This window comes from Arvicola amphibius, chromosome 9, assembly GCF_903992535.2.
Source record: "Arvicola amphibius chromosome 9, mArvAmp1.2, whole genome shotgun sequence".
In the NCBI taxonomy this organism is placed as follows: Eukaryota; Metazoa; Chordata; class Mammalia; order Rodentia; family Cricetidae; genus Arvicola; species Arvicola amphibius.
In genome coordinates, this window is record NC_052055.2 from 104,107,589 (window position 1) to 104,130,239 (window position 22,651).

Genomic DNA, 22,651 nt, shown 5'->3' on the forward strand with positions numbered 1-22,651 from the left:
GGAAAGTGCTAACCTAGACCCCTGCAAGACCACTGGCCAACTGAGAGACCTGCTGACCACACAGGAAAGCATAGACAACTATAAACAGCTACTCAAGACTCAAGACTACTCAAGACTGCTGGGGGACGAACTGGTACCAGCTCAGAAGACATGCTCTGAAAAGCAGAAAGAAGAAACAACTCAAGGGGCCTGGAGTGTAGTGGCACACGTTTGTGACCCCAGCTCTGGGGAGATGCAGGCAGTAGGCTCAAGATCATCCTTCCTACACAGCTAGTTTGAGGCCACCAGACTATGGAGACCTTGTCTCAGAAAACACACACACACACACACAAATATACACGCACACCTTTCTGTTCTTGGAAGGGCTACTTAACCTCTCTGGGCATTGATGACTCTCCATCAATACAATGGGAACTGGTCCTCTCCCAAGACCCTTGGACCTCATTCACTCATTAGGAAGCAGTCCTACATTTGCTTAGGGTCAGGACCCACTGTTCATGTTCCCTTCTGGGTCAGAACACCACCATGCCAATGCAGTATGGAGTAGGAATCAGACATGTCGCTCTTTGAGGGTCTGGGACAGTGACTGGTGACTTAGAATCAACAAGTTACATGATTCAGCAACAGCCCTTGAGGTGCAATCTTATTGTTCTTTCCACATAGCCCTGCTTGTCCTGGAACTGGCTAGACCATACAGATCAGGCCGGCCTTGAACTCAGAGAGATCTGTCTACCTCTGCCTCCTGATGAGACCTGATGGAAGGTCAGGGACCAAGCCCTATCTATAACACCCAATGAGGAGGAAGGCAGGGGAGGAAGCTAACAGGAGACAAGCCAGAGCTCGGTGTGCAGCTCAGTGGTAGACCACTTGCCCAGCTTGTGTGGCATCCCAAAGAAAAAGACAACACCCTGAGTCGGAAGACACCCTACACCATCACTAATGGGATCTCAGACAAGAGATGCTGAGGAGGGTCTAGAACACGCCTGAACCATGCCCTGCTCATCACACTTACCCCTTCACCCCATCTTCACCCCAAACTCTGGGAGGCAGTACTCAGGGTCAACAAAGCCACATGATCTGACTAAGGCCCCAGCTAGTATGAGGCACCTGAGTGTGAACAGTGAAACTCATGGACACTGCTGGGCTTGGGTATCAGGCATCACTCACTCAACCTGTCCCTTCCCTCAATCCTATATGCAGTACAATGGCCCAAAACACACACCAAATCTCACTGTGTCAGACCTGGGCACATTTGCCTCCACTTCCATCTGAGCCACCATCCTTTTGCCTCTGGATGACTGTCACAGTCTCTGGGCTAGACTCCTATGTTGCCCTTACTTCCCTACTGCCCATTCTCCACTTGGCAGCTAGAGTAAGATGTGAGTCAGGGTATGTCTTCCCCTGCACACAGCTCTCTAACGGCTCGCTGCCTTTCAGAGCCACCAGGCCAGCTAGCCAATAGCCTCTGAGCACCTATGTACTCCCTACGCCAGTCTGCCAACTTCACCTTACATCCTTCTGCCTACACCTTACCCCACGGGTCAAGCAGACTCCAGTCCAGACTGTTCTCCCAGTGTGCCCAGTGGTTCCTCCCACCTCTGCTCACCCAGCCCCTTGCCATGATACGGTGCTGTATGGCCTGGCCTATCCCAGGTCACCCAACTTCATAGAAACCATCTGTCTACCCTGTCCACGGCAGCATCCTGGGTAAAGCCCAAGGCACACACAGTAGGTGTTCAATACACACACAGCTGATGGTGAACCCACAGGCCTACCTGGTTCCGGAAGATCAAAGCCACTATGCCGCCGATAAGCTCCATTATGAGGCAGATCCCCAGGATGTACATAAACTGGAAGACAAGATTCAGAGATTCATCTGGGGAGTCAAGGGAAAGCTCAGAGAACTCCACACCTGTGCTAAGATCAAGTACAAAATAAGGTAGGAGTCCTTCCTGACGGGGCCCTGCTGTCCCTCCTAGAGAACATAGGGCGCTGCTCAGGAAGGCTTGACTCTAGAGAGTGACTGAGATGCCCCAGGCAGATACTCCTCATGTTTGTCCCAGGAATCCTACTGGGGGGGGGGGCTAGACGAACAGTAGGCTCCTTCCCCAGTAGGCTCCTCCCTCAATTAGACTGGTGTCCTCCCTCTAACACAGCCAGAGGGAGCAGCCTGGACAGCACTTCCAGTCCCTGGTACTCCGCTGCCCCCCTTAATAGCTCAGAAGTGGCTTCCTAGTCAGCCAAGTATAGAAGAGACACTTGAAGTTTGAAGGACACACACTCCACCTCTTAATTGACCAGATTGATTCTAGCAAGTTCCAGCCTTGGGCAGTACCAAGACCCTGCTTGTGTGTGACTACAAAGCCACCCATCAGAGGGATGGTGGGGGCAGAGAGGGGAAGACACACATGCATCAGAGGACAAGGGCCTGCATACCCAGTGTTATGGACAGGGGTTGTGTGGACTACAACACTCCACCTGAAGGGCACGTGATCTGAGCCAGGTGCTCCAGTGTACTGGGACTCTGGCCAGAGTGGCCAAGAAAGATGCCCTGGGCTCAGAAGCAATCAAGATTCTGTGCCTGAAGACAGTAAGCAGAAGCAGTCCTGCTGGAGGTGGCAAAACAGACTGCCCGGCCTTGCCTGGTGGTGCCGTGAGGCCCCTTGGCCCCCATAGGTTTGCTGGCTGCATGAACCAATGATTCATCCTCCCATCCCCCAGCTTTGCTTGATCTCAGTTGACTGCCATCTCTCCTATGACAACTGGGAATCCAGAGACCACAGCAGTATCCAAGTCAGATGTACACACAGGCTGATATGAGGTCGCTGGGGTGGATATGGACCACTATGTTACAGTGGCTGATTTAGGAAATGTTCTGGGGCAGCTGGATGGTGTGAGAGACAGAAGGAACCCAGCTGGCCAAGGCAGAGGGACAGGCTCTTCAGCTTTCTTGGAGACACCAAGAACAACTCCCTCCATCTTGGGGCTTGGAGGAGTCACTTACCGACTGGAGAAGGCACAGGTTGTCCCGGAGGGAAGCCAGCACCCCGATGAAGGAGACAATGAACATGACTACCCCCAGGAGGATGAGGATGATGGCCGGGGCCAGGAAGGCACTTTCCAGAGTTTTGTATTTCTGCCGCTCCACCTCTGCGTAGATCCCCACTGACAGGACCAGGCCCCCAATCAACTGCAAACAAACAAACAAACAAACAAACAAACAAAAAAGCGGAAGGTGAGGGGCTGTGGAAGGGTAATAATTCAGTCGGAGCATCCTTGCCTAGCAGGAAGGAGGTCCTCCATAGGTTTGACCGACTACAGAGCATAAACCAGGGGCAGCGGTGCGCACCTATAATCCCAGCATTTAGAAAGTAGGGTCAGGAAGTTCAGAAGTTTCAAGTCATTCACACATGAAGTTTGGGGACAGTTTAGCTACATGAGATCCCGCCTCCAAAGGTGGGTGGGGCAGGGAGGAGGAAGATGTCAGGCAGCTACTTGACTTTACTCAAAGGGTCTCTCTGAAACTGTGGTCCTAGCCCCAAGACATAGGCTCCCCGGGGAACTGCACACAAGGGCTGATGCTGTGGGCTCAACTATGCATCCCCACAAATTAGTGCCTCGGAATGTGACTATATTTGGACTTGGGACCGTGGAAGCAGTAATTAAGTTAAAATGAGATCATTAAGGTGGCTCTAGTCCAATTTGAGTGCTAAGTTGGTTACAGGCCGGGAGGTAGCTCAGTTGGTAGAGTGTTTGCCTAGAACGCAGATGCCCTGGGTTCAAGTCCCAGCACCACATAAACAGGGTGACAGTTTAGCACTTGAAGGGTGGAAGCAGGAGAATTGGGGTTTAAGGACATCTCTGGCTACACGCAAGCTTGAGGCCAGCCTGGGATACATAAGACCTTGTCTGAAGAGGAAGGTGAAGAAGACAGAGGTAACAACACAAAAATGCACAGAAGGACCACACGAAGATGCGTAAGGAAGACAGCCATCTGCAAGCCAAGAAGAGTGCTTGGAAGAAAAGAACTCTGTCAACAACTTGATCTTCTTAAGCTTCAACCCACCAAACTATGAGGAAAGAAAAATCCATGCTAGTGTATGTTCTAACAGCCCCGAAGACTGACATCAACTGCAGCAGACAGTGCTGGCGGAACGGGGAAATGCCACTTCCTGCAGCGTGCATCAGAGACTGTGGATTTGTCTCAGGTCTGGGACAGGCACTGGCCAAGAGTCTACATTCTCATCTGAATAATGGGTTATGAACACACTGCTGTCCTGCTCACCCAGCAGCTTTTCGAAAGGTTTTAGTGAGATAGTGAAGATGAACATTCTAAAAGGTCACTGTCATGCACACTCAATAGGCAGGCCACTCTGGGGACACTTCCCAGCTGCTCAAGGGGCAAATGCTTCACTCAGTCTCATAAACAAGGAATTCCCTTTCAGAATGATCATTGAGAAGGCCGAATGTCAGAACAGCAGAGATTTCTAGGGCATTTAAGTGCAATCTCCGCTTATTGACATTTTAACACAGAGACACGGTACATACGTGAGCCACGTAGGGTAACTTCCTACCAGGAAAACCAGGCTGTCATTCACACATGGGCTTACCCCCACGGCCTTCGGCTCCCCTTTTGCAGAACATGCTTCCCCTATGCTAGACATCCTATGGTACACTCCCCCAAATCCTTCGGGGTGTTCAGTTGTCCATGAAGCCTTTGGGGCCACATTACTAAAAACTGGAAATGCCCGATTGTTGTGGTGCGCATGCTTGCAATTTCACCTCTCAGGGATCTAAAGTGGGAAGGACTGAGAATTCCAGGTCTGCTTGGGCTACATTAGAGACTCCCATCCGTCCCTCCTCCCTCCCCCCCCCCCACACAAAGTAAAAAATATTTTTAATGGAGTGGGGATTCCTCCCCATGAAAGTACTTACATCTTTTTTCCTGATTTATTTCTTCCTGTTTGTGCTTATTAGTATGTTGAAAGGAGGTGTTTAACTTGTTTGTTTAGTTGATATAGGGTCTCACATAGCCCAGGCTGGTCTTGAACTTGCTGTGTAGCCCAGGGCAGATCCTTCTGCCTCTGCCTCCCAAGTACAGGATTACAATGTGTATCACTGCTCTTGGATTTGTACTGTCTAGTATTAAATATGTATTCATTGTTTTTTAAAATTGTTTTATATTTATTTTTTATTGGGGTGGGAAACATGTGGAGGTCAGAAGACAACTTTTGGGAATTAGTTCTCTCCTTCTAGCATGTGAGACTGAAGACTGAACTCAGGTCATCGGGTTTGGTGGCAAGCACCCTTGCCCGGTGAGTTATCTCATCGCCCTTTATTTTTTCTTTTTTAATTGTTTATCCCCATGTCCCGCTAGACAGAACGTAACTCCAGGACAGGTAGTCTTTGGGCAGTTCAGGGCACCCCCATCACCCTGGCAATCCCAACATGAGGAAGTCTGGCCAGCGTTTACAGTCTGCGTCTGCTGAAGGAAACTGGGCTGCGCTTTCCCACAGACCTCAAGGTTTGAGTTAGACATCACTTCCCCCAGTGTGTCCAAGCAAGGACCCCAGCATCGGAGCTATGCATGCTGCAGGGCAGAGAGAAGGCTTTAGATCTGTAGACTTCTCCAGTGCGCAGGAAGCAGCATGGAGGAGTAACAGATGCCACGTCCAAAGTAAGACCAGTGAGGGGAGTTACTGACTGTTGACGAGCTATGCTGGGGGCTGGGCAAGCCTGGGGACCACCATCTCTCTAGAGAACACAGAGACTGACCCACACTGACTTCCAGCCTTCTAGGGGCCATAAGAGGCTCCACACGGACCACCGTATCCACATACAGTGCCAAGGTTAGCCCGTGGAAAGAGAAGTACCTGCTTCTGCCTGAGCACTGAGATGTGACAGGGATCTCAGGAGTCACACCAAAGATGACACAGAAACAGCTGACGGGATGACCAGGAAACCAGGTCTCTTGGACCCAGTGTCCTCTTAGACTCTAAGCTGAGTCTTCCTGGTTTGCAAAGATGGCTGAGACCCACCTCCTGGTCTGAAAAGTTCTCTCTAGTATGCATGGCCAGGAGGCTAATGGCATGGACAGAATCAGTCAGCAGCTCGGTATGAACAAGTTAGCCAAAGCAGGGAAACTGTGGGTAAAGGGATCAAAATGATCCATTTGGGTACATTTTTTAAATGATCAGGGTAACAGATATAACACAGACAGACAGACAGACAGACAGACAGACAGACAGACAGACACCCCCCCCAACACACATACTACCTCCCTACAAGAATTAACTATAGTCTTGATAGAGAAAGAGTAACTGTAGGTTGTCTAGTGAGAGGCATTCTAAAACCCAGAGCACGGTCTAAGCAAGACTGGCCTCAGCTCCCAGACAGTGGGAAAACATTAGAAAGTCAGTACTTATGCTGGGCACAGTCGCATACCCTTACTCATTGCACTTGGGAGGCAGAGGCTGTTGGATATCTGTGAGTTCGAGGCCAGCCTGGTCTACAGAGCTAGTTTTCGGACAGCCAAGGTTACACAGGAAAACCCTGTCTCAAAAAACAAACAAATAAAAAAGAGGAGTCTGAAGTGGTTGGTGATGTAACTCACTGGTGGAGCACCTGCCTAAAAAGCCAGATCCCCTTCTGACTCCACGCCCAAGAACTGCTCACTACATCCTAGCCTTGGATGGATCAGCCCTGAGAAGCCTGTACCTTGGGGCTTTGGATGCTTTCTTAGTCACATCTCTGTTGCTGTGAGACACAACAACCATAAAAGAAAACATACAACTGGAGACTTGCTTATGGTTTCAGACGATGAGTCCGTGACTATCATAACAGGGAACGTGGCTGCAGCTGGGCAGGCATGGTGCTAGGGCAGTAGCTGAGAGCTTACATTTTATTCACAAGCACTCGACAGAGAGAGTGAGACTAGGCCTGGCACGGGCTTCTGAAACCTCAAAGCCCATCCCCCAGTGACACACCTTCTCCAGCAAGGCCACACCTCCTAATCCTCCCTAAACAGTCCACAGACTGGGGACCAAACATTTAACCCACCACAGATGACGGCATCCCTCAGAGCAAAGGGGTTGTCAGAAACCACACGTGGAAGGAATCAAATACACAGGGACCCAGCGTTCTTGAGGGCAGCAGGGGTGGGGCTTTATCATGTCCCTTGGTGAAAAGTTTGATTCTCACCCTGTCCCTGAACCGTACGGCTCATCGCACTGATATTTTCAGAATTGATTCCATATGCTCTTGAAAGTTGGAAGCATCCTGTTGTTAAAAGTTCATCTTTCCGACAGGATGGGCCCTGAGCCCTGCTATCTCCTTCTGCTCAGGGCCCCTAGCCTGTCCCAGCCCCCACCCCTCCTTCCAGCCTGAGCCCCTGCTCAGCCTTTGAATCCATCCCTTAAATCCCAGAGCTGTGGGACAATTTCAGACATAGCCAACCTCAGCCCTGTGCAGAAGGACAATGGGTGGATTCTTTTATTTTTACAAGCTCTCTGGAGCCCTGGGACCACTCCAGGACAGTCTTGCTGGCGGTAAACCAAACTTCCCTTGGTCTGATCACGGTCATCCATCAGACGCCACTACCAGTTCCTTGCTAGGTTAGCCGATGGCAACAACTCTAGCCCACCAAAGCCTGGACGAAGCTCCCACACTGGATGCCAAGGTCCAGGCCTCGGGATTCCCTCACCACCTCGCACCACGCCATCATAGGCCCATCTCTGCTGGTCAGTCAAAGATGGCATCACCGTTCACACCGTCCCCACCCTGACCCAGGCCCCTCCAGCAGGTGTTCAGAGCAGTGCTGTTCATGGCGAGAAGCGGGCATGAATCATCCCAGGAACTTAAAAAATTTCCAAGTGATATCTACATCTCTGATGACATCAGTTTATCCATCTGGGTACAAAGTTATCGGTCAATGCCAGAATGCAATCCAGTCTGCTCCTTCGCTAATTATAGCCCTGCCCCAGGCAGCCAGCCATCCCGGCCCCAGTGCAGGAAGCAAACGGCCCATTTATCAAATCAGACAGCTCCGGCTCAACAGGCATAAGGGTAGGGGCATGGGCCATGCCCATTTGGGGACACGGTGGGAAAAGAATATACTGCAGGCAGTCTGTGGGCAAGGCCTCACACTGTGGGACCGGGCAGCCTCTTTGTCCGTCTGTGGGGGAGCTCTGTTGTCCAGCATGATCTTGGTCCTTTGAGAATCCGCCTGGAGCTCAGCTTTCTCGTGGGCAGAGACAGGCCCAGTTGCGTGAAGCTGCCGGGAAAATAAGCCATCCTGTGTGGCGCCCCAGCACCTGTGCGTCCTCAGTATGCGTCTGGTTGGTGCCTGGCTGGTTCACTCTGAGCTGGAATAGCTTTCTACTTAGAGAGGTCCATTTCCAACCCTCAGGCACATAACAGGCTCCTGCTGTGTTCCAGGCGCTTCCTTAGGCTCCACGAGGGCACAAGGAATCAAAATCAGATAGAGAGCAAGACTTGGGGAGGAGAAGGTGAGAAAAACATCTGCCCTGTGGATGAATTCAGGGAGTCTTTGAACTTGGGGTGCAGGAAAAAGTCACATCTTCCTTTTTTCCAACCAAGTATCTCTTAGAGGCCCAAGTTTACTCTCCGGGGTGGGGCTGCTGGGAGCTGATGGAGCCTGAAGGAGGTAGACTGAGTCAGAAGTCCTCGTTCAGCTCTCTGGGGGCATGCCCTTGAAGGGAACAATTGACCCCCAGCCCCTTCCCTTCTTCTTCACCACATCCCTGGCCACAAGGTGCATGGTTTTTCCCCACCGTGTGCTCGCTCCATGAGGGACTGACTTTTCATAGGCCCCAAAGCAACTGAGCCAATAGATCATAATCTGGAACTCCCGAAACAGCAAGCCCGCATGGACCTTTCCTCTTTACAAGCTGATTAGCCCAGGTAACTGGTTAAAGTAGCACTGACTGTTACTGCCTCTCACTGGAGTGTTCTCTCCGGTGCTACAAATGGAGGTGACTGAGGAATACAGCGTGTCTTCCCAGGCTTCTAAACCAGGCTCTCTTCCACAGAGAGTGGGAAGGAGCTGTTAGAGACAGGAGGCAGGAGCTGGCATTCTGGGCCTGCCTTGGCCATGGCATAGCCTAACTCTGAACCTTGCCAAATGGAAAAAAAAAAGTCTGCTACTATAAACAGTAATTGTTTCTTTTTATGCATACATGTGTTTTGTCCACATGTGTGTCTGTGTGCTACTTATGTGCCCGATGCCAGAGCATGCCAGAAGAGGGAGTCAGATTCCCTGGAAATGAAGTTATAGATAGCTGTGAGCTGCCGTGTGGGTACAGGCAATCAAACCTGGGTCCTCTAGAAGAGGAGCCAGCACCCTTAACCGCTGATCCATCTCTCCGGTCTCTTATTTGATTTGATTTTGAGGAAGGGGCTCAGGTGGCCTAGGCTGGTCTAGTGTTAACAACATAGCTGAGGGTAACCTTGAACTTTTGTTACCAGTGGCTAATGTCTAAGTCATGTGTCTCTGGGTTGTTAGCATCATTATCTAATAATTGAAATGAAAACAGATTGCAAAGTAGCAAGAAAATGTCATTCAAAAGCAAAGGAATAGAACAGACCAGGTTGCCGTCAAGCGTCATGGTGGGCCACCCGAGTAAAAGAGTACTCAGAGGCCCTGGCTTTCTTTTGAAGTTTCCTTTGATGGAGCCCAAGAGAAGGACTTTAGTTGTTAAGAGGGGCAGCCCAGGTAGTTTTCTGTTTTGATTGACAGGCTTGGGTTTTATATGCCTTTGCTCACTGCGCATGTTTATTTTCAGGACACGTATGATTTTAGTCACATGCACACCCAAATACGCATAAGCATAATATGGTCAACAGGGGATTCTCCTAAAAGTTCACCAGAGGACACCAGTTTGACTCACTGTGAATGCACCCAAAACTAGCTCAGGCCAGATCCCCACCTCCACTCCCACCCCCACCCCCACATTCCCTTATCTAGACAGTTAAGTAGAAACTCTTCTCAAAACTCATCAGTTACTGGTGGCTGTTAGGGATGGAGAAACTAACTTCCCTGTGTGTGCAGTTCCGTGCAGGTGAAGGAGCTAAACTAGTCCCTATGCTAGCCCGCCTGGTCCCTATGCTAACCTGCCTGGTCCCTATGCTAACCTGCCTGGTCCCTATGCTAGCCCGCCTGGTCCCTATGCTAGCCCGCCTGGTCCCTATGCTAGCCCGCCTGGTCCCTATGCTAACCTGCCTGGTCCCTATGCTAGCCCGCCTGGTCCCTATGCTAACCTGCCTGGTCCCTATGCTAGCCTGCCTGGTCCCTATGCTAGCCCACCTGGTCCCTATGCTAGCCCGCCTCACTTTTGAGCACTCCGCCCCCACCTTGCAACTTCTGGAATCACAGGTATTTACAACTGCTGGGTTTCTGCGCTCTCTTCACGTTCACCTTACTTAAGAGCAGGGCTCTTTTCTTCCCTCAGGCTTTTTCCAACTCTGGAGAAAGACTCCAGGGGACATTTTGTAGCCTTCCTGAGTTGGCCCATGGGTGGGCCAACGTGTTTGTGAAACAAGCAAAGCATGCATCTGGGACGAGGCGTGCACGTCATTTTCTACCTTCCTGTTGGCAGGAAGCTGACTTCGAAGACTCCCCCCACACAGGGAGCATTCCAGGCAGTGAGGGAGCTCTGCTCAGAGGTTTGTGAAACCAGTTTTTCAGTCCAGCCAGGGCAGAGTGGAATTTCTAATCACAAACCACCATCGACAGACAGCTAAGTGCAGTCAAGACGAGCAGGTGGGAGTCATAAGACCCACCAGGATACTGAGACAAGACTCAGGATACTGAGTCCAGGGAGGGTCCGCTGGAGTAAGCCTGGAAGGAGGCACTGAGTTTGACAACAAGCACCCAGGAGGGGTGAGCCTGAGAGATGGCAAAGCAGGAGATGCTCCTTGCCCTGAAGAAGGCCCTCTGTTGTTCCCAGGCTGAACTGTAGCCCTGGAGGCTTGTGGATGAGGGTGACTCAGCTATGGAAATGGTTGCGGGAAAGAGGAGGAGGGGCAAGAGTAAACCACCTTCCCCTATGTCTCCCTCCCCAATCCTTTTCCTGCCCTCTCCAGCCCTCTGTCTGCCTCCCTGGAAGGGTCCCTATGGTCCTTGGATAATGGTGGCTGCCAAGAACTTATCTCCTCTCAGCCTTGGTAGCTTATTGTCAAGAGGCCACAGAGCAGAAGGTCATGCTCCCTGGGGTATATCCTGGACATCAGGCCCTGGGGACTGAAAGTCCCCACCCAGGCCACTGTAGGAGCATGAGCTGTACTGACAGTAGGATGGAGAATTTGGGGATTAGGAGCTTGGGGACCCTAGGGATGAGAGTCTTATAGGGTGGCAGGACTTGGTCACAGACACACCCCTGGGCCAAACCACTGCTGCTCAACCCTCTTCCTTCTCATCCAACCCATGACCCATCCCCTGGAGCCCAGGGCACCCAGGCAGTCAGAGACAGAAATAGTCACCATGAGCTAGAGATGTAGTTCAGTTGGCAGAATGCTTGCCTAGCATGCATGAAGCCCTGGGTTCGATCCCCGGACCTGCCAAGTGAGGATCAGAAGTTCAAGGTTACCCTGGCCTTTTCTGAAAAAGCAAGCAAACAAACAGATTAAAAAAAAAAAAAAAAAAAAAAAACAAAAAAAAAACCATACTCTTTTTTTGCTTAGCTCTGAGCGCTCCTCCCCTGGGAACGCTTCTTAGTTCACTGGGTAAAAGGGATCTCTCTGCTCTTCTCAAAGTCTATGGTAGCAACAATGGGAAGCCCTCACTGGTGACAATATAAACTGTACTCACTCTGCCCTCTCTGCCCACAGATATGTGCATAGCGTGGTGGCAGGAGCCAGCAATATCCACCACTGTGACCTCGATGCAGCCTGCACATACATCGTAAATGTACTCGTATGTCCCAAAAGTCTGTGTACAGGAAGTTGGGTGGCTTCTTCCCACACCACGCTCTTCCCACAAAAGATACATGGAGGGTGGTCACCGTGTCAGCTCACAATGCCCAAGTCACCACAATGCCCCAAAAGCAACTGCCACTCCAAAGTTCTGGGCATCTAGCAGGTGCTCAATAAATGTTACTTCTTTCCTGGAATCACCCAGCACCACCGTCATGCACACATCTCAGAAGCTAAATCAGATGTCAGAAAAACAAAAGAAAACACTTTTACATTTACAGCCACTTTGTAACCTTTCCAAGAACTCTCAGGAAGAGGGAAGAACCCTGTGGGCTTGAATAAGGTATCCTGATTAGTCTCAGGCACCTGAATACTTGATCCCCCTACTTGGTGGCTATTTGGGGAGGGTTAGGAGACATGGCCTTGCTGGAGGTAGGATATCACAGGAGGAGGCAAGGTTTGGGGTTTCAGGAGACTTTGTGGTTTGAGATGTGAACTCCCACAGCCGCTCCTGCCTGCAGCCAGTCTCCACTCGGCCATCATGGTCTCTAACCTTCTGGAACCATAAACAGAACATAAATTCTTCCTACTAGGAGCTGCTTTGGTCATGGTGTTTCATCACAGCAATAGAAAATGTGGAATGCAGAAAAAGTCTGAATGTAATTGGCTCCCATAATCTCATAGGGAGTGGCAATATTAGGAGGTGTGGCTTTGTTGGAGTGGGTGTGGCCTTGTTAAAGGAAGTGTGTCACCGTGGGGAAGGGCTTTGCGGTTTCATGCACTCAGAATACCACCCAGTGAGTCAGTCGACTTCCTGTTGCCTGCAAGATGTAGGACACTAGGCTGTTTCTCCAGCATCATGTCTATCGGCACACCGCCATGCTCCCCTTCATGTTGACAATGGACTGAGCCTCTGAAACTGTAAGCGAGCCACTGATGGAGGAGGGTCATCTGTCAATGTGTTACTTTCATTGGTTAATAAAGAAACTGCCTTGGCCCTTTAATAGGACAGAAAATTAGGTAGGCGGAGTAGACAGAACAGAATTGTGGGAGAAAGAAAGCAGATTCAGGCAGATGCTTCAGGCAGTCGCCATGCTTCGCCTCTCCAAGACAGATGCAGGTTAAGATCTCTCCTGGTAAGCAACCACCTTGTGGTGCTACACAGATTACTAAATATGGATTAAAGCAAGATGTGAAAATTCGCCAATAAGAGGCTGAAACTAATGGGCCAGGCAGTGTTTAAAAGAATAACAGTTTCCATGTAATTATTTTGGGTGTAAAGCTAGCCAGGTGGCGGGACACAGCCCCGCCACTCCATCTACAAGCCACCCTTAATTAAATATTTTCTTTATAAGAGTTGTTGTGGTCACGGTGTCTCTTCACAGCAATAATAAACCCTAAGACAAAAAGTAACAAAGACAAATCCTATTCCACGGCCATCAACCACCATCGTGTGCCTGGCGCTGGGAGTGAACGGGGGGGGGGGGGAGGGGGAAACATCACCTGGGTGACTCAATGTGCTCCTGAGAGGCCTCACTTTGCTCTTCACTCTATTCTCAATATGACAAGCTAAGGAGCTCGCCTAAAAGTCACAGTGGGAAGAGCCAATTAGCTATTATAGCCAGGGAAGGGGGCATTTGGGTGAAGAGAGGGCCCACGCTATCCTGGATGAGCATCCAAGCAGGTACCCAGGCCTTACAATTTATAGCTCATCAAGAATGGTGACTCAGAGCCATGACAAAGAGTGCCTGTTGCTCAGAGCAGAGGTCAGAGGCTCTGAATGTGCACAGAAATGATCTGAAGGGCTGTTTCCAGGTGTGTTCTGTGACCCTTCATTCAAAGGGACATCAGTAGCAGTTCAGGACTGTGATGCTGGCTTCTGAGTTTTTTTTTTTATGTCTTAGAAACATTTTAGACACAATTGGAGCACTTTTTAATATGAAGCTGAAATGGTGTGCAGGTGTAGAGGCACGCGCCTTTACTCCAAGCACTCAGGAAACAGAGGCAGGAGGATCTCTGTGAGTCTGAAGCTAGCCTGGTCTACATAGCAATTTCCAGGACAGCCGGGACGACATAGAGAGACCTTATCTCAAAAACTTAACGACGACAACACCAATACATCCTGGTGTAGTTGGAATGATTTGTCGTGGTATGTACAACTTTTTCTGTAATGGTCAAATGTCAAAATTCCTGACTCTGGGTGGTGGTTCAAGCTATACACTACATCATTCTGTCACCTTACGCATAAGTTTGATTATTTTACAATAAAACACTAAGAAGAAAAGCAAGGCCCATGCACCATGCTCTCCAGGAAGTCTTCCACAGGCCTCATGCCCCAGAACATACTAGCAGTGGCAGGGAAGTTGTCAGGAGTATCAGCCAGGAACCGGAGGTGGGTGGCCTCTTCTGGTCTGAATTAATGGCCAAACTGAAGACTTCACCAACTGCTAATTGGAGCTGAGTACAGGCTATAACGGGAAACTCCCTATTACACACCAGGCTGGAAAACAAGACACTAAGGCTTTAGGGAAGCGAGGGAAGGAGATTTGCAGGAAGGCAACGGGTTGGGGGATGGGAATTGAGAGGAGATGGCCTAGTACCTTAAATCCTTCCTCCCTCTCTGAGCTCTGAGGAAATTAGAGCGAGCTGAAGATGCAAACACAAGGTGGGACTCTGAGCAAAGGTGGCACAGTCCCCAGAGAAGAGCCAGAAGCAGTCACTACCATGTATCCCAAGTCCAGCCGGTCTCCTATCGCGTCCACATGGGCGTGCTGCTTGTACTTATCAATTGGCTATGTGTGTGTGTGCACGCGCGCGCGCACGCGTTTATTGGTATTACTGCTTTGTTTTATGTTTGTTTTGAAACAGGGCCTTTTTCTCTGAAGCAGGCTGAATTGGTAATCCTGCCTCCCCAGCTTCCAGAGCACTAGGATCACAGGTGGGACCCACCTTGCTGGATGAGACTTTTCTTTAAAAAGGTGACTTTTCTTCTGAACGGTCCCTTCTCTAGCCCAACCGACACCTATGAAACCAAAGACTCAAGGTACATAATATTTTTCTTGAGAGAGAGAGAGATTTGTTTGATATGTATGTGCCTGAATGTATGTTATGGGCCATGGGGAGCCACCCAGTATAGATGCTGGGAACCAAACCTGGGTCCTCTGGAAGAGCAGCAAGTGCCCTTACCCATGATCCATCTCTCCAGCCCCTTATTAATTTCATCTTTATTGTTTATTTTGGTTTTTCAAAGTAGAGTTTCTCTGTGTAGACCTGGCTATCCTGGAACTCACTCTGTAGACCAGGCTGGCCTCGAACTCACAGAGATCCGCCCGCTTCTGCCTCCGGAGTGCTGGGGTAAAAGGCACACACTACTACCTCTCAGCTTTAATTACCTTCTTTACTGCACACCACACTGCATACACATGGACCACCTTACCAAACACCACGGTGCAGCCAGTAGCGGTAAGCAGACAGACCTATCTGGCCCAACCCCCTCATTTGCAGAGGGCAAGAGAGGCACAGTGACCACTCCCACAAGGTCACACAGTGAATTAACCACTGGTCAGCAGCTGTGACCAGTTCTCCCCGCTCCCAGGCCCAACTGTCTCCACTGAAGGCTATCCTTCCTCTCCAGGAACATGAGTTCTCACGCCCTGGCATATCCTCTTTAAAAAAAAAAAAAAGTAAAACGAGAAAACCATTTTCTGTAAAAGCCAGTAAAACTGGCTCCATGTCTGCTTCCTGCAACTCAGCAACTCTGGAGAGCCTGCCGGGACTCAGCTAGGGTACTCAGTCACTTGGGCTCTGCCGGCTCCTTCCTTTCCCACACTGGACTCTGGTCAGTGTGCCTCCCTGGTGGGACTGCAACCCCTGCCCCAGGGGGCTACCACTCCTATTCCAGCACCCAGCTTCTTCCAGCCGAGCTTCCAGAGGACTCCAAAACTCTCAGATGCAAAAAAAAAAAAAAAAAAAAAAAAAAAGTTTGATGAGTGAAGGAGTGGCCCACCCGCCAGGGCCACCTCAAAGCTCAAAGAAAGAGGTGTCCCCTGAAGAACAAAAGCTTCCACCTGCAGCAGGCGAGGCAGTCAGTACTCCGCCAGCCAATTGGCCTCCCGGACTCCTCTTCACAGGAACAGGGTAGGGACAAACATCTGCTCCCAGAGGGCTGCACATGCAAGCCCCGCTAGAAAGTGGCTGAGCTGGGAGCGGCAGGCAAGGCGGAAGAGCTCCTCATTGTTAGCCGCACAAAGACAATGGAGGAGGATGGGACCTGAGCAGAAGCAGCACGGGGATTTCCTGGCTGCAAACGGTCAAGCTTGGGGGCTGAGGACAGAGCTGCATTGGGCGAGCGCTTGCCTAGCACGTAAGATGCCCTGGGTTCAAACCCCAGCACCGAACAAATAGGCATAGTGATGCACACTTCGATCCCAATACTCAGGAAGTGAAAGCAAGAAGGTCAGGAGTTCAAGGTCATCCTCAGTCACAAAGCAGATTTCATGAGATGAGACCCTGTTTTTTTTTTTAAAAAAAAAAAAGCCAGAAAACCAGAAACAGAAATAGGTCATAGGTTGGTCTGGTCCAATGAAAATTTACGCACACATCGCCCAGGGACTGTTAAGGATTGAGTGACCATCCTTTGGGTCCCCAAGCCCAATTCTGACAACTGTCCCTCCAGACACCAGGGCTCCTGACCTCCACTGGCCCCACCTGAGTCACCCAAGTCCACAGCTGTCTCAGTGTGCTGCCAAGCTCACCCGCCTCACAGTGGCTCATCACCAGGCTGAGCCAAGAGCAGTGGCCCCAGGCCAAAGGCCAAGTCAGAACCAAGCAGAAAAGTGAGCTAGACACATGAGGTAGGCAGGTATCAGGATCACCTGGAAGCAAAGACGGAGCACACCTGTAATCCCAATACAAGGGAGGTGGAGTCCCACAATTTTCAGGCTAGCCTGGGCTACAGAGAGAATACTGTCGCAAAAACAAAAAACAAAAAAACAAAAAGGAAAAAAAATTCACCTAGAGAAGTTGACCTCACACCCTGGAACCTGTGAATGTGAATGTGGCCTTAACTGGAAGTGACTGGACCCAACCTGTTGGCACCCCAGATCCACTGAGTCAGCAACTCTGACGATAGGTGTGGCTGTGTGGGTCTGTGAAACCTCTAAGGGCAGGAGGTCTCTAGCCAGGAGAAGGTCCCGACTTCAGACCTTGGTAAGTGACCTGGTCTGAGAAGCCAGCAGCTCACTCCACTGCGTCCAGCAGACTGCCGGATACCCACTGCCACACTGTTCTCAGGCTCGCAGAGGTCCTGGCACAGCACCAGGGCACACGGTGAGTCAGATGTGACTCTGACCAGCCATGGGTGAGGGCTTCCCGCTGCACCTGGCATAGCTGGAGAATCTGAAGCACTAACCCTCGGCAAAGGCCGGAAAGCAGCAAACAGGGGCCATGTGACCATCCTGGAAGACACAGGGAGCACCCATTCTAGAGCGCACAAGCAGCTGGCCAGGGCAGGAAGTGGAACAGCTCTTGCACGGAAAAACAGACTCCCTCTGCCAAGGCTGTTTTCCTTCTACTCCCAGAGCCCATAGTGATTTCTCTTGCCAGTCAAGACACACGTATGTCTCTTGGTGAGAAAGTCCCTTCTGGGGGAAAAAGGAAACACACAGTGGGCATTGTTTTCTTGATGAAAAAGCTCTCGTCTCAGAGACAGATATAAAAGATAGCCACAAACAAGTCATTTACTTCCCCCTCTCAGGCCACAGTCTTTCTGAGTGTAAAACGGGTACCTTCCCGTTCCTACCCAGCTCACATGGTTGGTCCAAGAAGCCAGAGAAGTGAAGAAAAGTTTAGGGGGCTGTAGTCATGGTATCTAGTGAGAGTCATGGTCACTGGCCATACATCCTGGGTGGGGGGTCACCCTATCCATGCCACACACACTCCGAGGCAATAATTACCTTCTTTCAACAGAAAAGAGAATCTAAGTTCTTCGGCTAGCAAGATGGCTCAGCAGCTAAAGGTACTTGCCAGGCCAGTCTGGCCTGGGTTTGATCCTCAGAACCCACATGAAGGAGGAAGACGAGAACTGGATCTGCAAGGCTGTCCTCTGACCTCCCTCCACAAGGGCATGGTGGCACACACACAATAACGACGTTTTTAAAAAATGTTAAAGATGGAAAGGAGCCAAACATAGTGACATACTCCTTTAATCCCAGCACTCAAGAGGCAGAGGCAAGTTGATCTCTGTTAAGTTTGAGGCCAGCCTTGTCTACAGAGTGAGTTCCAGGACAGCAGTGGCTAAGTAAAGAGACCATATTTAGATAGATAGATAGATAGATAGATAGATAGATAGATAGATAGATAGATAGATAGATAGATAGGAAAGAAAAAACAAACATCAAGACATAAACTTGTCCCCAACTTGTCTCTGGTCATACAGCTAAACAGACTCTCTTCCTCATTCTAACCTAGCCCCTAGCAGAGCTGAGCCCTCCCTCCTCCCTAAGCATCCTAGCCATGCTGCAGGGCACCTTGTCTGTTGAAAGGGGGTTCTATTGCCTTTCACAGCGGTGAAGCATGGGTGGGCAATGCCTTCTCACACACTATCCCTCCCAGGCTCACACCCGAAACCTCCCTCCAGGCTTCCCAGCCCTACAAGCCCTTAGCTCTGCTGGAGGGGTCCAGCTCACACTGGCTACAAATCCTGTCTTCTCTGCAGATGAACCCCAGGAACCCAAGCCTGCCTTCTCTGCTGAGTCTGCCTTCTCTGTCAGGCCTGCCTCAGCCTACAGCACTAGCATAGAATGGTACATGGGTACCGTATGGACTCTTTTTCTGTCCCTCCAGCCAGCTCCCAAATAATGACGCAGAGACTCCTTACTAATTATGAAAGCTCAGCCCATAGCTTAGGCTTGTTCCTAACTAGCTTTTATAACTTAATTAACCCATTTATATTAATCTACATTCTATCGTGTGGTGCTACCTTTCTTCCATCTTGCACCTCCTGTATCCTCTCAGTGTCTCCAGCAGGTCTAGCTTCCTCCTCCTCTTCCTTTCTCTCCCCGGAAATCCCACCTGTACCTCTTGCCTAGCTATTGGCCATTCAGCTTTTTATTACCCCAATCACAGCAATACACCCACACACAGTGTACAAATACCCCACAACAGTGTACCATGTTGACAGCTACCTGCCCGACACTCCTAGTCCGTGCAGACCCTGTCCTGGACCCCCAGAAACGCCACGCCCAGCTATCAGAGCCTGGTGGAGTATTCTTCACACAGCCTGACTCACATGCCCCTTGTATGACCTGCTGCCCCTGCTGGCACACGGCAAGGCCCAGGGACAAAGGGGCAGTAGACAGCTAACACTGACTGTCAACTTGCCAGGGTCTAGAATCACCTAGGAGACAAACCTCCAGTCGTGACTGTGAGGAAGTTTCTAGACTGACTTAACTGAGGTGGGACCGGTCTGCCTAAAGTGAGCAACAGCATCGCGTTCGCTGCGCCCAAGGCTGAATGAAATGGAAAGAGCAAGCTGAGTACCAGCGTCCATTGCTCTCCTCCTTCCGGGCTGCGGCTGTCATGTGACCCGCTGCCTTCAGCGCCTGCCAAGATGGACTACACCCTCAAACTCCTTTGCTTCTTTAGAAATTGCTTTTATTAGATGATTTGACACAGCAAGAAGGTAAGTAATACAGGCAGGATGGGCCTGGTCTCCTATAGCCTGTAACCCCTGTCAGGCTGGACCTCCCAGCTAGAGGCCACACCCACGCCACCTGTTCTGGAAGACAGAAAGCGGCCTCCTCCAACACACAGATCTTCCCCCAGCTCTCTCTGAGCTAGGCAAAGGGTGTGAGCATTCCTGGATCTCTTGAAGCCTTAATTTTACAGGAGCCTCTCAAAGCCCTGAGGGCTGTCCATGGATGAGGGGCCTCAGAGGGGTGGTTCTTTTCCCAGGTCACACAGAAAAGCCGACCTTGACCTAAGTCTCCCTGCAGGCCCCTGCCACCCATCTTGACAAAGAATCCTCCCCTTTCAGTGACTCTGACCCTAAACTCCTTATACAATCAAGTCCCGGCCGCCCTCTTTACCCACATCTGGCTTCTTTTGGCTCCTTCTGTGCCAGCGGTGGCCTTGGCTTGCCTGCCTCAGGGGACCTTTGCACTTATCACCCTGTCTGCCTGGGTTGCTCTCCACTGGCTGTCCCTAGTCACTTGCAGTCTCGCTGAAAAGGCAGATCCTAGCTAAGGCCTTCCTTGATCACACCATCTAGAGGACTGCTAGCCCTTCCCACTGACTCCCCGATTCCCGCCCCCCCCACCCCGCCCAGAAAGTAAGTCCACTTAGGGTCTGTCAGGAAAGTCTTTCTTATTCAGTTGTTTCTTGTACTATCAGTGCCTGGCATACAAGAGGTGTCAATTAGTTGTTGACAGAATGAATTGCTGTACCACCTTGACCTACCCCTAGAAAGAATAGCTGGTCTAGCCTAGAGTCTCCTTCCCCCAACCAAGGTGTCATCTCAAACCATCTGGAGACCAAAGTTCCCTCTGGAAAAGCCTCTTCCCCATGCCCTGTGACCTAGCTCACCCGGAAGATAGCTCTGCCTCAGGTGGAGCAAGCTGGCACAGGAATGTCAAGACCAGTCCCTTATCTGGTTTCCTCTGAGCTCCACCCCTGGGTGTCCCTGTGAGTCACCTACAGAGAAGACAGGGAACCAGTGGCTGGCTCTGCCTGCTTCTTCAGAACCAAAAGCCACAGATGCTAGGCCAGGTCTGGCAGGTTGAGGTAGCCACTCCTCTGCAGGAGGGAGAGGGGTCTGGTGTAGAATCCTGGAGCCTTTGCTGCTCTTTTGTACAAGGGAGAGGGGGGCGCTGGAAGGTGAAATCCTGCCCCACCCTGGCTCCGGCTGAGGGAGACCCAGGCTCCCAGGCTGTGGGCCATCCCCCACTACCCATTAAGCATAGCAAGCTTCTCCAAGGTGAAGGCCACTGGTTTCCTGCTGGGGTTTCACTATGTTCTCTTCCTGGACCGTGAAACTGGCCCTGCCCAAAGAACCATGGAGAAAAAAAATTAAGGAAGTAAAATATCTACCTATAACATGACAGAGGTCAAAGGTAAACTGTTGTCTTCATCATGTGTTTCTAAATTGCTTGATTTTTTTTTAAAAAAAAATCAGGTATGATTTTCTCAAAAACAGAGCTCTTTTCAAAATAAAACTCTGCAAGAGCCTGGATGTGTACACCGGAAGCACTCTGCAGGCTGAGGCAAGAATATGGCCGGGAGCTCCAGATCAGCCTGGGCTACATAGAGACTCCCAGACCAGCCTGGGCTAGATATACTGTCTCAAACAGCAATGAAAATCTGTCAGAAGCCACTTTGCTTTCATTCAGTCTGACTTCACCGACATCACAGTGGGAGGAGGGTGACTCCTTCCGGAGAGGCCACCTCCCACTCTTACCCTGGAGACCTGAGTTACAGGAACAGGGAGGGCATGAAGGTGGTGGGCGGGCACCTATTCCTTGGTCTGGCAGAGGGTTCTGAAGCAGCCCCCCACCCCCTTCACTCCCGGCTCTGATTTCTTCTGGATCCTTCTTGTTCTCCCAGGGTGGCTGTCAAGCACCTGGCAGGGAGAGGAAGGAGGAGCATGCTGGGCAGGAGTGTGCGAGGCAGTGCCCTGTGTGTATAAGGAGTGGAGTGTTTGCGGTGCCAGGCCCGGCTCCCTGCTCGTTTACATATCAGTCCAGTTACTCTCCGTCCTCTCTGGGCGTGCTCTGTTCTAATATCCACTTTGCAGATAAAGCAACAGGAGCCCAGGGAAATCTGCAGAGGTGTAGCCGGGTGCAGAGTTCGCGCTCAATGACAGCAAAGCAAAAGAATCCAAATGCTGTAGAGTGGGGATCCAGTTCAACTGATAAAACTTTTACTGGGTGTGCACAAGGCCCTCCCTGGACTCAGTCCCAAGCACCACATAGAAAACTGGGCATGGGGGTGCATGTTTGTAATGTGAGTACTTATGAAGTGAAGGCAGGAAGACCAGAAGTTCAAGGCCACCCTCAGCTACTTTAGGACTTTGAAACCTGAATTATATGAGACCTTGTCAAGAAAAGAAAAGGTTCAATAAAAAGAAAAGGGAAAGGAAGGGGGCTGGAAAGATGGCTCAGTGGTTAAGAGTATTTGCTGCTCCCAGGTTGTTCCCAGCACCCATATTGGGCAATTTACAATTGCCTGGAACTCTAATTTCAACGACTCTAACACCCTCTCTGGCCCCCTCGGACATATATATATATACACACACACACACACACACACACACACACACACACACACACACACAGACACAGGCTGTGTGCATAACTCACTCAGGTACATACACACACACCATAAACAAATACATAAACTTTTAAAACCAAAAAAGAATCAGAAGCATGCCTTGGAAGACTGGCCCATTCTTAAGAAGGCAATTTGTTCCTATTTCCTCCTGCACTCATGACGCTTGCCACCTATCCTCCCCATTCGCCACCACCACAGCGGGTTCCTCTCTTCCTGATTCCTCAGGGACACCACACACACTCCCTGACACAAGTGGAAACCCAACAGGCTTGGCTTTCTAGACAGCCAGCGACTGACGGCGAGTTCTGCTTAGCCCTCTTCAAGTTCAAAGCCCCGCTGAAAACTGACCAACATCAGGGTTTCATGCACAGCTGCCAGGCTCAGCTCTAGCCTC

General features: G+C 50.5%; 1 protein-coding gene and 1 non-coding gene across 2 annotated transcripts in view; one reads left to right on the forward strand and one right to left on the reverse strand.

The window, feature by feature from the left end:
- The window catches only part of Tspan15 (tetraspanin 15), a 43,985-nt gene that overhangs the window by 14,527 nt on the left and 6,807 nt on the right, over positions 1–22,651 (reverse strand). Inside the window, exons 2-3 of the mRNA XM_038344159.1 lie at positions 3,005–3,190; positions 1,776–1,850 (exon numbers count right to left, since the gene is read on the reverse strand). Coding sequence (XP_038200087.1) covers positions 1,776–1,850; positions 3,005–3,190 — 261 coding nt within the window. The remainder of the gene's footprint in view (positions 1–1,775; positions 1,851–3,004; positions 3,191–22,651) is intronic.
- On the forward strand, positions 3,730–3,803 carry Trnas-aga. The gene has a single exon. It is a non-coding gene; the product is annotated as a tRNA-Ser (tRNA).